This window comes from Aulonocara stuartgranti (genome assembly GCF_965226115.1).
Source record: "Aulonocara stuartgranti genome assembly, chromosome: 7".
In the NCBI taxonomy this organism is placed as follows: Eukaryota; Metazoa; Chordata; class Actinopteri; order Cichliformes; family Cichlidae; genus Aulonocara; species Aulonocara stuartgranti.
The window spans coordinates 31,314,027-31,334,322 of record NC_138945.1 but is presented as its reverse complement, the minus strand read 5'-3'; the positions used below and the strand labels follow the sequence as shown (position 1 = coordinate 31,334,322).

Here is a 20,296-nt window from a genome sequence, read left to right as displayed (position 1 = left end):
AGTGAGAAGCATTGTCTCCAAGTATTAGGGAAGAGGAATTAGAAATGTTTGCGTAAATATATTTACTGGACCTTGTACTGTCTGGCAACAGAGATGGAAAATGCCTGATCAGGAAAACACAAGCAGGGAGGGAGAAAATGAGACCTCTAAAGTTTTGAGAGGGGTAGGCAGAGATAAGAGGTGTGAATGGAAAAAATTATGTGGAAGTGAGTTCAGCATTATCTGCTCTGGTGGCTATGGATAAAAGAAGGACGTGGAATATGGTAAGATATTTTAAACAATGACATATTTATGTATAGTAATCCTTGAGCATTCTAGCACCCGAGGAAGGCACTATAAAACAGGAAAAACCTGGGGAAAAAAGCAACAAAAAAGACAAGGCAAGCAGTTGTAAAGACCTTTTAAGTTTCCCATATCTGAGGCACTGTTTACATCTACTCAGTTAGTTAAATTGATAGCACTTAAGTGAATTTAAAAACGGTTGTATTATTCCAGTAGAGGATTAAGCTGGTCTGGATACATATTTAAACAATTGCTTGAAGGGCAGTGACATTACAGCTGTATGGACAATATATTGAAATACTCAACACTCATTTTATATAGCTGTGCATTACTTAATTTGTTTACTTTTGTGTCACTTTTTGCATTACTTTTCTGCTATTCTTGCAATTATTAGTGCAAAGTTGATTAAAAACGAGCCCAACTTTACTCAATGTCTTTGTGACCGCAGTTCTACTGTAGAAACAGGCAGCATTTCCTTTGGTGGATGCCCATTTCAGCAAGACTATAGTTACAGTGGGTTGTTATTTTAATTTCTTGGATGGGTTGGTCCAGTTCTTGGAAGGACTAGCCACTTTTTGAAGAATGCCACATAATGCAAAGTACTTCCCAGCCTTAGAGCTGCATGCCCTGCTTTTAAATGATACTAATCCACTATCCCACATTTTTCCCTGTTTGATTTTTAGGAAATCGCATTATGTATTCATAAACTTGGTAGTTTAGGTTAGATGAGCTTTTAAGCTCAGTCACAGATTTTCTGTTGATTGCGCTGTTAATAAACTATTTTGGCACGGCTCAGTTTTCTTAAACATTTGCTCACTCAACTCAAATTTGGCCTTTTTACAGTGTGGAAAATGTGGCCAAGGTCCCATTGCTAAGCGGAGTAAGGAAAACAAGCACGTGTCAAGGTCTTAAACAGTAAGCAACTAGCTTAGAGTGTTGTATAGATAACACTACATTGCCACATGATATGCATCATTGGGAATAGAGTGCTTCTATGTTCCTTTATAGAGTTTTAAGACCCGAACTCTTCCACGGCATGCATTTTTAATTTCTCTTTGATATTTGGGCATATTGGGGCCCGATGCATATTGGGGCTTATTTTTGTTTTTATGAAAAATCAGAGCCACATATGAGGATATTTGTTTCAAATTTTGATAGAACAGTAGCAGTATAATGTCCTCGTAAGTGGATATCAGGCACTTGTAGAGCAAAATTGAGTATTTTGGTCCAAATAACCCAAAATGTGATGTCCACATATGTGGACGCCAGGTCCTAGGAGGTTAAAGCACGTTTAAATTGTAAATGTATTTGTATAGTGCTTTACTAGTCCCTAAGGACCCCAAAGCGTTTTACACATTCAGTCATTCACCCATTCACGCACACATTCACACACTGGTGATGGCAGCTACATTGTAGCCACAGCCACCCTGGGGCGCACTGACAAAGGCGAGGTTGCCGAACACTGGCGCCACCGGGCCCTCTGACCACCACCAGTAGGCAACAGGTGAAGTGTCTTGCCCGAGGACACAACGACCGAGACTGTCCAAGCTGGGGCTCGAACCGGCAACCTTCCGATTACAAGGCGAACTCCCAACTCTTGAGCCGATTTATGGGTGATTTAACCTGGATTTTATACAGATATGCATGCTGTACTTCTCCTTAACCTCCACTTTTCAAATGACTCACTGTATAAATTTTTTCTTGTTTATACGTTTTGTTAAAAAAATTATTTAAAAACTTGAACAAAACAAAACTTGAACAAAATGATTTAGCCTATGGTATGATGAGGAATGGGCGATGAAATATTTACTCAAACAAACAAAGGTGTTCAGAATATGGATGTTTTACTGTGTAGAGAGTATAGCCAAGCACTCACTGAGGAGTAAAGTAGTTAAAAAAAAACAATTTATTCAGGTCTGAAAAAGCTAGCAGGCTAGAGATGGTGGACAGTCATCAATATGAATACCTCGTGTGAGATATCAGGTTAGAATTTGTTTTATCCAAGGATCTGAATAAATATTCCCTTTACCCATTCATGCCTGTCAACAAATATTTACCTTTTTTCACATTAGACAACAGTAAATATGACAATGTCGCCCATGAGAAATTAAAACTGTTTCCAGACATAGTGTACCTAACATTGTTGACTTTGTTGATCTCATAAAGTGATAGCTTTAGACACCAGTATCCATTCTCAAATAGCTGCCCAGAGTTTGCACTAGACCTTATTTATGTTTGTTTTTTGAAATAAGGAAAAAATCCTTGGATGTCTATAGTGGACTTTGGGTTTGTGTGTTTTGTCTTACAGTAACATGTCTTACAGTAACATTCGACTTGAGCATGCTACACATGTTGTGCTAGTCCTCCACCTGGTAGTTGGTAATGTGTTCTTCTAGTTTTGTTCTTTAGTGGTGGTAGGCAGACAGCTAATACATGCATCACAACCACCTTCTGCTGTTAGTATCTCATTAAATAATAGTAAAGATTGGTAAAACATAGAAAATACATATTTTAAGACCATTCCTGCATAAATCACTGCTGTGCAAAGGTTGAATTGTCACTACACTTTTGAATGTGGGACCTCCATCATTGGACTCTTCAGCACATACTGTAGTGCAATAGGCAAATCATAATATAGTGTAAAGTTTCATAATACTATTATTATATGAATTAGTGTTATAATACCCGAGTGTTGGGTAGCTCCACCTAAGTAATGTAGCTAAGTCTGTGTAAAAATGGAGATCGCAGTCTGAGGTTTAAAGTTGCTGAGTGTGTGATGTGTGACATTACGGCACTGAATGTAACACTGCTGTGCCAGAACACCAGTGGAAAGTGGAGTCTTTGCTCCCCTATCTGGTTTTCAAAAACATCTTTAGGCGATTCAATTTTGCGAGACACTGATGGTGCCTTAGTTTTTTGGCAAACACACATGCTACACCTACTAGAAAGGAAGCAGTACCAATGGATCAGTCTGATATTTTCCTTAAAAATTTTGATTGTTAAAAGATGTTATGAAAAAAAAATATATAAGATGATTTAAATCAGCTGTAAATTTCTGATAAATGAGTTTGTAATCATGGGTTTAAACTGTTTTAACCTGGAACTGAGCTTGTGCCAGTACTAATAAGAAGATATGGCTGAACATATAAAAGTAGGACTTCTAAATCTAAATAAATGGTTTCTGATTATCTGAAATTATGTAGAGCTAAAATAAATTTATTTTTTTTAGGGTTTACTTGTCTTTTGTGACAAAGTAGTCAGCTTTATAGTTTTGCATAAGTTTCGTTACTTAAAAATATTTTAAAATTGTGTCACATAACTTCAAATAGATAGCAAATGGTCTTTAAAATGGAGGCATTACAAAGTACATTGTACAATACTTGGTACAGCAGCTTGAATTTGTGAATCCAGTGAGTGAATATGATGAACATTATCTCTTTGAGATAGCTGATCTGCACTGATGCTGCTTAACGGCATAATTAAGTATCTTTAGTCCAATGGTGTGGATTTACATGGCAAACAATAGGTGTGAGTGTTTCGACACCACTACACCCTACCATTGTGTTTTGCCCTGTGTATCACTATGCTTTTGTTTTGCTCTGAGATCATTATGCAGCCGTCATCCTATTTGGCTTACATTAAGTCCTACCATTAACTGTATTATTTTATTCACAACACTCTAAATCAGTGTCTAAAATTTACTAAACACATCGTAACCATTGCTTAGACATTGGCAAACTCACAGCACTTACATCAGCCAAACACAACACCTTCATTTCCAGATGAAAGCTGATTATTTATTTTATGGTTTAAACAAACATATGATCTCTTTTGCTGAGATGCCAAGAACCAGAGGTGAATGGTTTAAAGTGCTTTTGAATAGACATCGACATATTTGTATTGCTAGTATAACACAAAATTATGATGGAAGTATTGTGATTCCTCAAAATCTGCTGTAAATGGTAACATAGGGAACTATGAATTATTTTTTCCACTATTTACAAAAGTAAAATAGGATTCATTATTAAATTGATTTGTAGTCTCAACAAATGATATTTTGCAACCTATTCTTTTTTCATGTTTGTCTAATCCACACACATGCTATGTTGAGAATTACGACAATGATTGAGAAGGTAGCAGTGAAAATGTCTGTTGTCTAAATTTTGGCGCACAGTGAAAAAAAAAAAAGCCATTAACTAAGAAAAAAAGACATTGATATCAAATAAGAGTTTATCTCATGTCTTTTGTGTCATGTATTGCTAAAATCTTGCCGTAGGTATTATTATAGGAACCAAAAAGTATGTCTGAAGCTTTTTGGAACAAACTTTTTTTCCCCCTGAAACGAAACAATGATTCCTAGACTCAGATTGCTTTTTTAAGGTTGTCTTTGGAAAGGATATACGATATTGTGCAGAAGTCTTGAATCACAGCTCATTTTTAGGGTGAATTGTTCTTTACTTTGTGAAGAACTTTTTCTTTTCTTTTTCTTTTTTTTTTCTTTCTTTTTTTTTTTTTACCGAGTTTTACAATAATTTTTTTAAAGTGCTATTGACTAATAGCTCCCCAGACCCTTTGATAGGAGCAGCCTGTCATTAAAGTACAGTTTGTTTCCATTTAGTTGAACCTGTCAAAAATGTGAGATAAGACAGTTTGACAGGCAAATAGTATTTTTGTGCCAACAAGATGATTCTCAAAAAGCTATTAGCTTAAAACTTGGGACATCTTGTTATAGTGTGAACTGTATCCTTAAAAAACTGGACAAGTGCAAGGCGAAAGAAGTTGCACCAAAAAAAGAGCCAAAATCCTATTTACAGCTAAGGAAATTGGGGGGGAAATCCAGCAAAACCTGACACAGCACCTGAGAGATGCACCTTTAGCTGATTCATCTGCTGTTCACTGAAGCTTCTTAAGAAAGGGCACCAGTGAGAAAAGACTGACGTATTCCAAATTACACAAGAACTGGATTGAAAATCAGTGGTAACAAGTGTTAAGGACTGATTAATCCAAATGTCAAATACCTGATTCTAATTGTTGTTGATATACACAGAAGAGGTAAGGGGAGAGGAACAACAGTGAGTGTCTACAGTCATGTGTAGACTCTCACAGTTGGAGGCTCTGTCATGGGTTGGGGCTGCATTTCAACCAGTGGTTTTGGGGATTGTATCAAAATTGATATAATTATGAACTCAGAAAAGTACCATGAGATTTTGATCCACCATCTGGAAACCATCTGATTGGCAGCGGCTTCATTTTCTTCAGTATGACAACAATCCCAAACACACTGCTAATGCAATAAAAGCATACCTGGATAGAAAAACACAGTGGAGCACTATCATCCATGGATTGGCCTTTCCAAAACCTGGATCTCAGCATTGTTGAAGCAGTGTGGGATGACCTTGGCAAAGATTGAAGCAAAATGCAGCCAAGATCCAAAGAAGAGCCCTAGAAAAACATCGAGAAAATAGGGTGCATTTTGCACAACATTGTATATAAGCTTAAAAGTCAAAGAACTTCTAACCACTCTCTTTGAAATGTTTCTCACTGTTATGCTATTCTATAATGACCATGCCATAAAACTGTAAATATTAAAGAAACTTGACTATAAGGTGGTGATGTTAGTATACGTACTCATGGAAAAATCTCGAGTGTACATTAGACTAAAAAGAAGAAAAAAAGAAATAGTCCCCTGGATTTGGAGGTGGAGGTTAATTAATCTAGCACTTGATTTCTCCGCCTACTCCCTTCTTTGTGTTTCTTGTTATCGTCGGATTTCATACCACGAAAAGACTGTTAGATAAGCTCACTGAAGGTCTCTGTGGCCTTCTAACTCGCTCCTGATATTTTCTTTCATGAACCATGTTTCTCTCTGACATTGAAAGAAGTGCAGTTTCTGTACAAATAAAAGAAGTTTGTTCTTACCTCATTGTGATGACTTCACCAGGCAGGATTAACCCACAATCAACCCTACATTTTCATTTATACAAACATGACATTGAGCAGTTCAAAAGAGTGAAGTTGAATTATGAGTAACTTTATAACATTATAAAATCATTGTGCTTCTTATTCTTTGCTGTGGGTCAAACCAATTTTTCTGGATTTATTTTTAATTTTTTTTAAACATGCCTGATTAAACATTTTTATATGTTATTTACTGATGTGTGTCTCATATGGATAAAGAAGCAGTCAGGAAGGGTTCATGTGACTGTCCCTGAGCTTGTGTGGAGTTGGAACTTTCTTTTTCTTTTTTCTTTTTTTTTGAAGTCCTTGCTTGCCTTGTCTGTTTTTTAATCACACTACACAGGAAGACATCCATAGTTTTGCGTCTTGTTGTTTAAAGTAAAATTGTTGCAAGTTATGTGGTTATGTAACAAAGGATAAAAGCATTTAAAGCTCGGTGCACTTTCTCACATTCACACATCTGACCAATCATTGTGTGAAATATAATGAGAGGGTTTGCTGAAATGATCTGGTTTCTGAAAGTTCCAACAGGAAGTTTTTAGAGAGTATCATCCCCTTATCTCATTTCGCAGTTTCTACATATTTGATTTTTTTCCCCTCGCCTCCTCTCTGTGTGCGTCAGTCCCTCCTACCTCAGACACAGGAGGAAGAGATGCGAGGAGATAGGAGTCGAGGCAACTGGCATTTTACAAAATGAGACATTCGTGGTTGGCAGCCGTCAGTTTAAAGCAATGTCAATTAGCTATGACGGGTGGCACGGCTGCACCATGCTTTGCCTCTTGAATACACTTAATAGTGTTCCAAAAATTTTATAGATTTAATTTTATACACAATGCTAAATTGCAATCAAGCTGTACTTTGCATGTAGTGCTAATTAGGAAATGTAGCATGCCAACAGTGCAGATGCAGACATCATCATGCCTCATATCTTAGTTTAAGAATGCCAGCAGATAATTAGACTTTAGCTCCAATCATCACAGTGATTGGAGCCTAAACACTGAACCTTCATTGTCTTAAATTCAGAACATCTGGGAAAAGAAATGGAGAATTTATAGAAAACTTGAAGATAGATGACTTCTCCAACACATGTGGAGCTGACGATCTTTTTTTTTTTTGGCAAATGGAAACCTAGAGTCTTGTCCAACATATTTTCACTTTTGTTTTATTTGGGAAATCTGTTTTTAATTTTGAGGAGAAAAAAATCTCTCAACAGTTCCACCACTGAGAGATGGAGGCAAACAGTGGTCTTGGCCAGGCTCTATGCATTTTTGGACTTGGATAGTTTCTGATACTGAATTTTCAGTAATAAGGAAGAAGCATGTACGGCATGATTTGTCAAGTAATTGCATGGAACATGTTTCTAAGCCATTTATACATCGGTATGTAGTTTCTGCTGTGAGGAAACTGACAAAAGAAATGGAAAATTCAGGTTGTTTATGGGCACATTTTTGTTTTCATACCAATTTTCTAGTACAAAATGGACCCAGAATGGAGGTGATGATGATGATAATGCTGCTGCTGCTCATGTTAATGCTTTAAAATAACTCCTAATCATAATGCTACCTCTATTCCTGACTCGATCTCTCTTTCTTTCTAGATGCCAGGCCTTTTGTTCAGCCCTGTGTGTCTGACAGTCATCTGGTTTTTATCGTGGTCACTGTGTCCCAGTTGTGCTCAGATCTGGACCGATGAAGGTGAGACACATGCGCACACACAAACTGCATTTGAACACTTTGCGGAAAGACCTTTTCTGTTTTAACAAGAAGATCTGTGACAGTGCACTTTCAAATTCATGTGCAAACACATGTACTTACACACATATTGTGTTAAGGATCAGGGACAGATTCCTGTGTCAGCTATTTTGGGTGCTCTTGACTTATCTTGACTGCAAGTACTTGTGAGATATAAAGCTCCTGCAACAGAATGGAAGAAGGAAACATATTTTTAATTTCTTTTCTTTTTTTTTAAACCCAGTGCATTTACTATGAAAAATGAAATTGTTAGAAGAGCCGTGACCAGAGAAAGTCTCATTACTCACTTTTGTTCCAACAAGAATTTTATTGTTGAGCCTTTTTGGCCTTAGTGCACAGATTTCTACAGCATTGAGATTCTTTCTCACTTTCTTTTTTTCTTAATTACTCCAACAAAATGAACAGCTTGCCCATAGACCTTCAGCTGAAACTGTCAAAATGTTTCCTTTTCAGTTCTCCTTTTTTCCCCTTCTTTTCCCTGCAGCAATTCCACACTCAGTTTTTATTGTCTGGAAAATACTAAGTTTCACACAGCTTGCAATTTCTGTGTCCACCCTGCCATCGGATTTCAATGTTAGGAGAGACCTGCAACCTTCCTGTGTGTGTGTGTGTGTGTGTGTGTGTGTGTGTGTGTGCCTATGCACGTGTGTCCATGTATGTGGGTATGTGTACTTAAATGCACATTTATGTGTGTGGTTTTATGTCTGTGTGCGCCTGTGCACATGTCTGGGTCCTCTTGCCAGAGGCAGAATCAGATATGAGTGGAACGCTGCGGGTTTGGGGAATAATGTACTTCACTGCCAATAAAACATGAATACACACATTCAGACCAGCCAAATCTTTGAGCTGCACCAAGGCCCCGGGTAGGACACATACATGCTCACACACTCACAAACGCAGAAACAGAGGGAGGATTTTGTGTGTGTGTGTGTGTGTGTGTGTTTTCAGTGGTTGAAGGGGAAAAGAAAATCTGGGTAAAGCTGTTGGGAGAGGCTCTACAAGAACAAAAGTGGAGGGAAGGAAAGTATTACACAGAAGATGAAACAATACGAAAAGATAAAGGTGAAAGGTAATATTTAACCTACTACGCTTGTTTTGTTATATGGACACAAGTGGGGTTGAATGATTAAACCTTTTTATATAGAAGTTACAGTTAAATGGCTACTGGTTTAGCTTGCAGGTTAAGCAGGTACCCATATCCCAAAAGGCTAAATGCAGCAGCCCAATCTCAACTTGGACCCGAGGGCCTTTGGTGCATGTATGCCCTCACACGCTTTCTCCCTGTTTTCTGTTCACTGCACAATGCACACGTATCTAATCAAGGTGGAAAGTCGAAATGCATAATTAAAATAAGAAATTGCAATGCAATATATTCATTACACATAAATTGAAATGTTGCATATCTTTTCTTTTATTTTGATAATTATGACTTATAGCACATGGAAATTAGAAATCAATTATCTCAGATTATTAGAACATTTACTAAGATCAATCAAAAAAGGATTTACAATAAAGAAATATATAACTTCTAAAAAGTATGTCTTATTTGCTTGTGGCTCCTTTACCATGAATCACTCAATCACTGCTGGGTAGCTTTGATAACATACCTTAGCTCACCTGTATTTTGGAGTTGGTTATTTCTCATCTTTCGGACAAATACCTCTGGCTGTCCAACAAAGCACAGTAGTGACATCAGGAAACAATTTGGCAGTAGTTTGGGCACCATGGGGAAATGCCAAGTCCTACTGGAAAAGGAAATAGTTGGCTTTAGACTTTGGATAAAACCAACCACCACCAACATCGGTTGATGGTATGGCACGCCAAATCATTAAAGACTCCAGAAATGTCAGTCTGTACTTCAAACACCTTGGATTCTGTGCCTTCAAGTCTCTAAGACCTTGATCTAGCAATCGTAAAAGTAAAGTATTTATTTATTTTTCAGAAATCTGTAGTTTTGTTTTTTTGGATTTTTTTTGTTTGAGTTTTGCCTGAACCCTTACAAGCTTTTTTTCTTTTAATGTTTCCAGATCTTACTCATTAAGTTGTTGATTGAAGAGCAATTAAACTGATCAAATTAATTCAAACCGTAAATAACAAGATGCAGGCTTATTTTTATTTCCATTATTGAAACTGGAGAGCGTTTTTCTCATTTTGAAAGTTTTAGATGTATCTTTCTATCACAGCTCTGTTTCTAATGTCACTCAGCTTTGTACTCTCCTCTTTGAGCATTTATCTCCTACGCTCAAAAATATAAATGCAACCACAAAGTCACTGTGGATCATTGTTCCTCTTTTCCCAGCGGTCTCATTTTGCACAGCTACTAACAGCAGGAGTGCCAGTGAAAACCAAATATTGAAACTGCTGTCAGTAAAGTCGTCATCTTGAGTATGTGTCAAATTTAATTTAGGATTTACTTAGTTGGTCCCCAAAGGGCATACGCAGTTGTTATGGGAGGGGGAAAAATAATATATGTAACAACATATAGTAGATGCCTCTTCTTCTCCATGTGATTTCTGAACATAAAAGGAGGTTTCAGCTTAATGAAGCCACTTTATTAAGTTTGTTACAAGATAATAAGATACAAAAAAAGCTGAATTAATGGAAAATGCAGAATCACAAACCTGGGGTAGATTGTTTGCTACCAAGGGAGGAGAGGTCGGCAGGGAGTATGCATGCCTGAGTGATTGAGGTTAACATTAATGAAGGTGTGTTCGTGGCAGACTGGCAGTCAGTGTTTTTGTTTTGTTTTTCTTTTCCTTCACACTGAATCTACTATAAATGCTGGCATTCACTTTTTGTAGCCAAGCTAAACATACACACAGATACTCATACTGGAGATAGTGTATCAAGTTTGCAAATCACTACAGCCACCTCAAATATTTGCTCAGGTATACACTAGTCTTAGTATTCCTTCAAATCTGCACCACCCTGCAATTTTGTGTGACAGCATGTTGTAGTTTTGCAGATTACAAAGAATATTACTGATATCAAAATTTCATATCCAGAGTCATTAGTATCCATTGTTGCTGGATTTAAATTGGAGAATGATCTTTAAAACTACAAGGTTACATCTGTATCTAATCTTACATTGTTTAATAAATAATATACCAAAAAGCCCTAAACTGTTAGGTTGCCATAGTTGTCTATGGATTAAAGCATAGCTGCAGCAAAGCTGGTGAAGAGGAGGATATCAGAGATAAAACCTAAAAAATCTCAGCAGATAAAACTAAAGTTATCTCTATTATTCAATACAGCAGTAATTTGAAATAGAAATAAATACAAGTCACTGTGAAATATGTTACTGTGTCTTTGTGAAGTTAAGACTGGGAAACCAAGGTGATTTTGAGTCTTCTGTAATCAATGAGTGAGCGTTATCAACAAGAAAATTGAAGGTTCCATATTGTAGAAAGTGAACACTTTTCATATTACAGCACTTCCAAGTTTAAAACTCTCACACGACCTGCCGTACTGTCTCCTTTTGTAGAAGCCAGTACGACAGGATGTTCCTGGTATTTTGGTGAAACGTTTCACTGATCCTCTGTCCATTATTAAATGGCTCCCAGATTGGATTTGCTGATACACAGTAATATTACTTTAATGATGGAGCAGCTTTATACTGTGAGCCAAAGTCTCCTCAGCCTGGTGTCTGCAGGATCCCTTGCCTTGTATGGTCATGTTATTGTGACATGGCAGAATATACTGTAAATGGTGCCGCTTGAATCACATTAATACAGACAATGCTGACACATGGTATGTTAGATTGTGCAATGTGCAGATACTGCAAGCCAGACAACACAGTGCTTTAATATTTTATGCGATGTCTGTGTTTGCAGTGTCAGGCGAGCAGTATGGGCGCTTGGAGTCGAATGTGACACTGGCATGCAATAATTCGGAAATCAGGTAAGGAAGAAAAAAGAGCAACACACTAGCACACTTGTTGTGGTGTTGGAAAGAGTTGTTCAGTATAGCATCTCCATGCATTTGCACGCAGAGCAAATTTGTCATAAAGGTTTTGATGATATTAATTGATATACTGAAAAACTGTTAGACTCATTGTTTTTCTTAGTTATTTTCTTACTCAGAAGGTTCATTTTTAATGTTGGTGTCAAAAGAAGTTTGCCATAGTCCCCAGTGTCATCGGCCTAGAAACCAGTTTGCGGCCATCTGTTAACTACCATTAGGGTCATTAGGGAAGCTGTTTCGAGAGTGGTTGCTGGAGTGTGCTGTGAATTCAATCGCTAAGCCTCAGTCATATTGGCTTAAGGCCAGTCAGTCACTGGTAACCACTGGTCGCTGGGGAATTGTGCGTGTATTCCCAGAGCTGTTGCAGGAAATTGCTTGCTTTTGCCAGGTTAAATTCATTGCAAAGAAGTACATGTTAATGCCCCCAAAACCTCCTCTGATTACTTTGGTCACTTCAGTTTGCTGCTATTTCCTGTAGTATGTAGGGTAGACATCGAATTGACACACAAAGACTTGCCACTTACTTGCTAAGATGCAGTGCAAATCAGGAAAATATAATGTTGCACCTTTTTAAATGTGCTGGTTTCAGCTGTAAAGCACAATTTTTCAAGTTTTACTACAATTTGGTGGTTTGGTGCAGATAGGCCAGGGTCTTGGGTGAACCATGGGTGAATGCGGCAATCCTCTAGCAACCAAAGCAATCACAAGGAGGTTTTTAGTGCTCCTTCCTCAACCAATTTTAGCCAACAACCACTTGCCAGCCAATAGGAATATATTTTTCACTAGTGACTGGAGGTTGCCAAGTGGTCTTTAGGCCTGCTTAACCGAGGCCTTAATTACAACAAAGAAACTTAACAGCAGATATCTTACTTAAAAGAAAAACCCGTAAGCTTTACAGAGATGAGACAAAAATAAGATACTACACATAACTGAAGCATAATGCCAGCAAATTCCATCAGAAAAGATTCTGAAGAATTAGTTGATTATACGAACATATACTGTGTCGTCCACAGGACTATAGAAACCTTATCTTTTTATGGCGTATACCTAATTGCTCAAATGGTCAGTCTCAGGTATATTCATGCCTTTACTCTACTGCTAAAATTGTTCATTGTCCTGTAGTGTATTGTATGTGCCTTCATTCTGTTTTTGTCATGCTTGAGTGAAGCACTGGCGTGTTTAACAGTAGTTTTCTGCCCATACAGTTACTATTGGCTTCAATAGCTGCAAGTTAACAGTTATCATTAATTTGGTTAACTTTACTTGCACCTTTCTTGTCATAATGCAGCTAAATAATGTACATGACTTGACATGAATAAGGACGGCTTCTTAATGGCATCAACAAACTGTGCATTTTGTTATTGTTTGACTTACATAGCAGAAGAAAGTAGTGTGTTGCTCAAAAAAAGTAATAAGATGTACTTCTTTATTTTAAACAAAAGGGGGGCTGGCACAATAAAAATGAATGTAATATAACCTGTACTGATGTTGTGTTAGTTGTAGTTTCTTTATAAATGAATGTTGTAACATGTATGTTTTTGATATTAGGTGCTTACTGTTATTGTTCTAATCTAGGATTGGAGTTGAGATAAAGTCCCCTAAAGCATAATAACCAAAGTCTAACATGTCCCTGACTAGGTTACCTGTGTCGTGGCATCTCAGCCACAGCGCAGTGTTACCATGGCATCAAGTGACACCAAATGGAAGCTTAGTCCTGCTGCGTGTCAACCATTCAGCGCAGGGCACCTACAGCTGCTATGACAACAGTGGGCGGCTCCTCCGTTCTATAAAACTCAGGCTGGGCCGTAAGTGTTCCTGTGACTTGTTAAGCTTGCTCTTAATTTATGGGTTAGCACCATTAAAAAGGTCTGTTCTGTATCTAGTCTTTTGGCATGGGACTGCAGCCTTCAAAAATTCAGTTTTCTAAGCAGAAACCTGTTTGCATCCCTGTGTTACAGGCCCCATGTATATAGTAAGTCTCCCAATCCCCTACAGATCTTAGAGGAAGTTTATGTTTGTGCCCCTGAGAAATTCTCATTTCTTTTACAAATTTATCTCAACATGTTTTTATTTCCCTCTGGATCTGCATTTTTAATGAAGGAATTTAACAGGACAACTTACTGAAACAGTGATAATCAGAGCACCAATGCTGGTCCTCAGAGGAAACTGGTCTTATCGTTTATCAATTAGACAAAATTGCCTCCCACTTCCTATAACTGTCTTGCACAGGAAGCATCTCCCTAAGTAGGCTTCCTTTTGAAGTTCAGGGAATTTTTCCATGGTACTGGTCATTCAATATTTTGGTTAATGTGCAGGAAACTAGGGCACAGACACCGAGCTGTTAATTTTAGACTTGAAGACAAGCCATATAAACTTTAAAATATATAACAACTTATAACAGAGCTCTGAAAAACATCACTCCCTTTCTATCCTGAAAATGATCTATGCCTTACTACTGTTCCCCAGATCCCCCTGGGCGGCTGACCATTTCCTGTCAAGTGCCCAATCACACACATGTTCGCTGCTCCTGGGTAGAAACTGTAAAGACCTTTCTGCCAGCAGAGTATAATGCCTCCTTCAGGTAAGAGCTAGTTACTGCACAGAGTTGAATTTTGAATGCAGTGTGTATAGTTTGAGTAGTATGCTAATATATAGTATATATCAAATTATCCTTCTTTGAGTCTGCTGTTCTTCCTCCAACTTGTCATATGGCTCTTAAGCTGGGCACGCATACCTTTGCAAACTGTAGTGTTCTCAAACAGGAAACAATACACATTTAAAGTGTTTTCATGGACTGCAGTAGACACTAGCAGGAACAAGACTGACTCTTAAGGACTGCTGAGTAAAGATTAGACATTCAGCTGGTGGACAATTCAACAAATAAATAATAAGTGTAAACAAATACAGTCACAATATGACTTTTCTACTCTGAGATGTAAGCATACTGAAGCACTGAACCACAAAAGGGCTATTAGATCTGTTACCTTTTTGCTGTTGAGGTAAATAATTTCACTTGTGCCATTGTCATTTCTGTTCATTTTATCTTTTGTCTCACTGGTAAATGTTTGGCACACTTCGAAAACATTCTTATTGGGAAACACTAGAAGAGACTGATTCTTAATAATTCATCTGGAATTTACAGACCACACACTACACAGCTTTATCTGGTCACTGTAAACACCATAAGCCTTGGCGGAACAGACTCTCAGAGCTGACATGTACACACTACATTTATATCAGCCTGACATTTATTTAGAGGCTTCAGTATTGAGCTGTGGTGAATTGGTTGTACTATCTTTGCTGTTTTTAGCACATATTTCAGTTGTCATTAACTCTAAATAGCATTTTTTGTGTGTTTTTAAGCAATGGTAAAGAGTGGAGCCCATGCATCGTGGACGTCACCCAGAAGCACTGCGATGTAGTTCACCCTGCTTTCTGGCAGCCCATCCATACCCTTAGAATCACAGAGACGAATGCACTTGGGTCTAAGAATACAACCGCCAGTGTTAAATTACACGAGCTATGTAAGATCACGCTAAACACACTTGTGTAATATAGACCTCATATATACATTACATTTTAAGGATTTTTTTCCCATTTCCAAAATATTACCTGCATTATGAATAAACACACAAAACAAATTCTGGGAACACAAAGTGGAATTTCACACATGCACAGGTAAAGTTAAAGCAAACTGGTGTGTACAGAAGACAATGCATCATGATATCTAATGACACACGCCTGTCTTTGTTACTGCTGTTATGACCATGCCCTTGTGATTCTCATATTATGACCTAATTCATCCTGTTTTGCTGCATCACTGTCAAAGATTTACAGTTAACAAACAGTCAGGTGAATAAACAACACTGAGACACTTGTGTAGGTTAACGTGCTGCACGGGTGAAAAGCTCAGAGCGAATCACCCCGAACTGCAGTATTCGTTTATTTTTATAGGTTACATCGTCAATATGCAAATATAATCACATTTCCTGTTACGCAGGTCCTGATGCTGTCTGTGTGTAAGCTGTGTGTGTGTGTCACAGAGTATGTGTGTTGCAGGTCAATTTCTAAGAATAATATAATGCAAGTCAACTTCTGCGGATATGTATTTCTGTACTGGTCTCTTGCGGTAAATGCCAGTGTCACAGGGTCAGCTTCCTGTTTCTACAGAAAACTGTGTCTGGTGAAATATGTATAACATAACTTTTGAAGAATAAGCAAATAAAACAATAAAAACTACCTAACAATCACTGTCTACATTTTCACTGCTCTCGAATAGAGGCGTTCATAGCTGTTTGAGATCTGTGAATGGCCATTAGATGTTGTTCACCATTTTTCCCATTCTCTGCATTTTTGTTTAACACACAGGTGAGGGCAATATTTAAAACAATGACAATAGTTAATGAAATCATTGAAGTTAAATTGGATTCATTGTACCAGTTGTACCAGGTCATGATTTTGTTTCAACATACTTTATTTCATTAACGTCATTATTTTAGAGTTTTTGATCACCAATAGTAACATCAAAGTAAAACAGCATGAGAGATTTTGTATGTTTTTTGCCCAGTGAAAATAACAAAATATAATACTTAATCAAATTTGATTTAATCCTGTGTTTTCCAGTAAAACCAGACCCTCCAGAGTCAGTGTTGGTGAAGGAACTTGGAGGGTATCCAAAGAAGCTACTGATCTCATGGAGATTTCCCTCTTCCTGGCCCCAGCATGATGCTTTTCCTTTGATATTTCATATCAGATATAGGCCACAGGGCTCTATGTTCTGGTCAGAGGTTCGTAAGCAAGACCGTTGATTTCACTTCAATGTCGATGGGGTTGTAGTTAGGAATAAACTTGAACATGCACATTGGAGAAAATATAAAAAATGTTTCAAATATTTTACCAGCAGTTGAAAATAATTTTTTGATTTCCAACTGATAAAGCACAACTTTCTGCTTTTATAAACTGAGATAAAACATTAAAAGCCGCACAACTGTTTCACTGTTTTTGTTTTGGTAGGTCACTTTAAACACACTACAGCTAAACACAAGGGGGGAAGTGTTGGTCATGAACTTCTGCATTGCGGTTTCTTTGTTTTAACTTTCCAAGTTGACTGCTACCATCTTGTTTGTGTGTGTGTGTGTGTGTGTGTGTGTGTGTGTGTGTGTGTGTGTGTGTGTGTGCTCCTTCCCTGACATGTTTCTCTCTCTTTTTAACCAGATTTACTCTTTGGATAATTCAATTGTAATATGGGACGCTCTGGCAGGCCACCTTCACCAGGTTCAGGTCCGAACCCGTGATGAAATTAACGCGGAGAGCCAGTGGAGTGAATGGTCTCCTCTGCTACTCGGCAGGCCCTGGGAAGGTAGGAGGAAAAATTAAAGTAGTCCGTATCAGTCATTTTATTTTGAGAGTAAATTTACGATGCAAAAAGCGATCAATAAATTAAGGCATTATATAGATTTGATTAAAAGGTAACACGATCAAATAATTATCTTTAAATACACTTAAAGTTGAATCACATTCAGTTAAGAGTAGTATTAGAACTTTTATTAAAGGCTTTGTACTATTCCTGTCTACTGACTGAAGTAAAAAACTTACTCTGGGCCTGTGTTTGCCTTACAGACTATACCACCCCTGAGCCTGATGTGGAGCCAGAGGACATCTTTACTCTCCCAACCAAATCAAAGCCTGAAGCCTCCACTCCAAAGTCACGGGGTAAGACACCAAATGAAAACTGTTATTAAAATCAGCTATGTTGGGGGTCAACTAGAGTGCAGCTAATGTCACTAGATTAGTACTACACCACCTAGGTTGCTACCACAATTACCACAACCCCTTTTAGCACTACTAATATTAGACCTGCTCTGTAACAGTTGCTATTACCGTTTCATTACTAAGTGATTTTAACCATAAATGATTTTCATTTATTAGCATGTTTTTAGCAGATTGTTTTTTTCCGCTCTCCCTCTGTCTAGATTTTACTCAGTTATCTTCAACAGCTGAGAAGCTGAGGCATTATTTACAGTTATTAGAGGAATTAAACACATAGCAGTAGAATGAAAATTATGTTTATATATGCATTTTGCTTTCCTATAGCACTTAGAAAGGTCTTTCTGGTTCTTTGACCCAATAGCCCCTTGAATTAGTGTGGATGGCCTGACCTTATGTTTTGTAAAAGTTTTACAAAACATAAGACATTTTTAACTCGAGAGTCCCAGACTCCGGGTTAGGTTCGGAGAGTAGTCTGGCACTTAGTTGTGGTTGTCAAACTTAAGGGTAAGAGGCATGGGGATGCGTTAATGTCTGCGATGTCATCACAAAGACAGCCAATTATACATTTCCCTTGTGTGTATGTGTGGTCCTCCTCCTCCCCCTCACACATAGCATGGGGTAGACAGCAGTCACTGTGGAGGAAATACTACTATCAGAGAACAATTTTTAGCCAAAATATGAGCACCTCTTGTCCAAGTGATTTTTAAGTGCACTTGATACTGCACTTACTCCAGTTTCCAGTAACATGCCCAACAAGTTTGAAGTGGATCAGATGAACAGTTACTGAGATAGAGGGGAAAAAAGAGAAATATGTTTTTTTAATGATGTAGGTGTCCTTCAGTGTATCTATTGGCCCTTTTTTGAGCATATATTAGATGAAAATGATTGAAAACCACTGAACTATGCGAATCATAGCCTAATAAGCGCAAGACGAGATGTTTTTACCTTGTGTTTTGGTGGCATTGAGAAGGCTCATCGGGCATTGATGCAGCAGCAATCTCTAGGAAGGCATTTATTATGGTTATTACTTGTTACTTGATAGAACAGTGCAAGTAGCTTGTGCCTGGCTTCATCACCAAATTACATATAATTGCAGTAATTGGCACCTGTGGGTTGTCATGTTTTCTACGATGCTGTGTGCACACTGGATGAAAGCAAAGTACATGGCAAGCTCAGGTATACATGGGAAAAAAACAGAGTTAAAAGCAGCCTGCAGCTGCAAGCATGCCGTCTAAAATATACACATCCAGGATACGCACAACAAGTATACACCCACCCACACGCAGTATATACAAGGAGACAACTACAGGTTTGGCAGTGGAGGACAGGCTAAAAGCCTGTGACTGGTGCTGTTGGATTATTTAAACTGGTGTCCTGTGAAGCAGATGTCTTCTTCTATTTGTGTCAGCGTGTGAGAGAAAGCACTGTCGTTTGCAGATGTGCTCATAAATCACCTTTTAATGCTGTCAGTAATATGCACTTTTGCTTTTTCGTTTTTGGATGTGTTGGTACTTTTACAGTTCGGGTTGATGTTTTCTCTCATTTGTGTATGTGAAAGCGAGTTGTTTACTCCTCTCAGTATAATAAATGCATGTTTGGATGAAAAGCCATAATGGCAGATTTCAAATTAGCTTCTCACCAGGGAGTAATTAAATCCAGGAACACACACAGCTTTTTTTCTTTCCATTTTTGTCTCACATAGATGTGTAAACTTCTTTTTTTTTCTCCCCATGTTATGCCAATTTGGACTTTTATTGTATTTATTTCACTGCACTTTTACATCTGCTTATTCCATCATGTGTGCGTTCGTCTCTCTGCAATGTCCTGTGTGAATTCTGTCATCTGTCCTTCTCTGTACCTCCCACCCTGCTTGTTTTGCTGAACCTCCCTTCTCCTCTGCTCCTCTTCTCTTCCCACCCAGGTTCTAAACACGGGGATGAAGGTAATTTAGGTCTGGTGATTCTCCTGGTTTTGTTCTCAGTGGTCATCCTCACCACCATCTTTTCCCTCATCTTTGTTGTGTGGTAAGAAAAATACACACACAGGCATATCCCACATCCACAGTCCATGACTGTGTGGTCTGTGTCTCTGTTTTAGTTTGAGTAACATTTTTTTTCTTCTTCTTTTTTTTTTTTTTTTGGATAGCCTGGCATTCTTAAAGTTTTTGTCAGTCAGTGTTGATGTTTCATTTTGTATATCCAGGATGAGACAGAGGCGACGTGATCATGCCACCAAACAAGAGCTCACCTCTATGGTCAAGATGAAGTCCATCCCAATCTAATGTAAGAAACTGTTACTATTTTTTAGAGGCTTTTTGCCATTTTTATTCCCCCCCTTACATAAACTATGCTGCATATGTGAACATACCTGTCTGTTTTTGTGTTTAGATGAGCACATTTGGGAGTTTTGACAGTTTCAGACATTTCAATGGTGAACAGATTCTGTGGCAAGGAGATAATTAAACTCCTAATTAAATGTCACTTCTTTCAAATTTGTATAAGTACAGCAAAATTCCCTCAAAAGAGCACTAAGCTAGTGAGCCACTGCCTAAAGAAGAACCAAAATGGTTCAAA

The 20,296-nt window shown here is 37.9% G+C and overlaps 2 protein-coding genes across 4 annotated transcripts in view; one reads left to right on the top strand and one right to left on the bottom strand.

Moving 5' to 3' along the window:
- The window catches only part of musk (muscle, skeletal, receptor tyrosine kinase), a 118,543-nt gene that overhangs the window by 88,156 nt on the left and 10,091 nt on the right, over positions 1–20,296 (bottom strand). The gene's annotated exons all lie outside the window — the stretch shown is intronic.
- il11ra (interleukin 11 receptor subunit alpha) overlaps positions 1–20,296 on the top strand; it is a 51,832-nt gene that overhangs the window by 28,556 nt on the left and 2,980 nt on the right. For all 3 annotated transcript variants that reach the window (XM_082538881.1, XM_082538880.1, XM_082538879.1), the window contains exons 2-11: positions 7,838–7,934; positions 11,825–11,891; positions 13,593–13,759; positions 14,421–14,535; positions 15,318–15,478; positions 16,578–16,741; positions 17,169–17,313; positions 17,574–17,666; positions 19,645–19,747; positions 19,926–20,005. In XM_082538881.1, the coding sequence (XP_082395007.1) occupies positions 7,838–7,934; positions 11,825–11,891; positions 13,593–13,759; positions 14,421–14,535; positions 15,318–15,478; positions 16,578–16,741; positions 17,169–17,313; positions 17,574–17,666; positions 19,645–19,747; positions 19,926–20,004 (1,191 nt within the window). In that variant the 3' untranslated portion in view covers position 20,005. The remainder of the gene's footprint in view (positions 1–7,837; positions 7,935–11,824; positions 11,892–13,592; positions 13,760–14,420; positions 14,536–15,317; positions 15,479–16,577; positions 16,742–17,168; positions 17,314–17,573; positions 17,667–19,644; positions 19,748–19,925; positions 20,006–20,296) is intronic.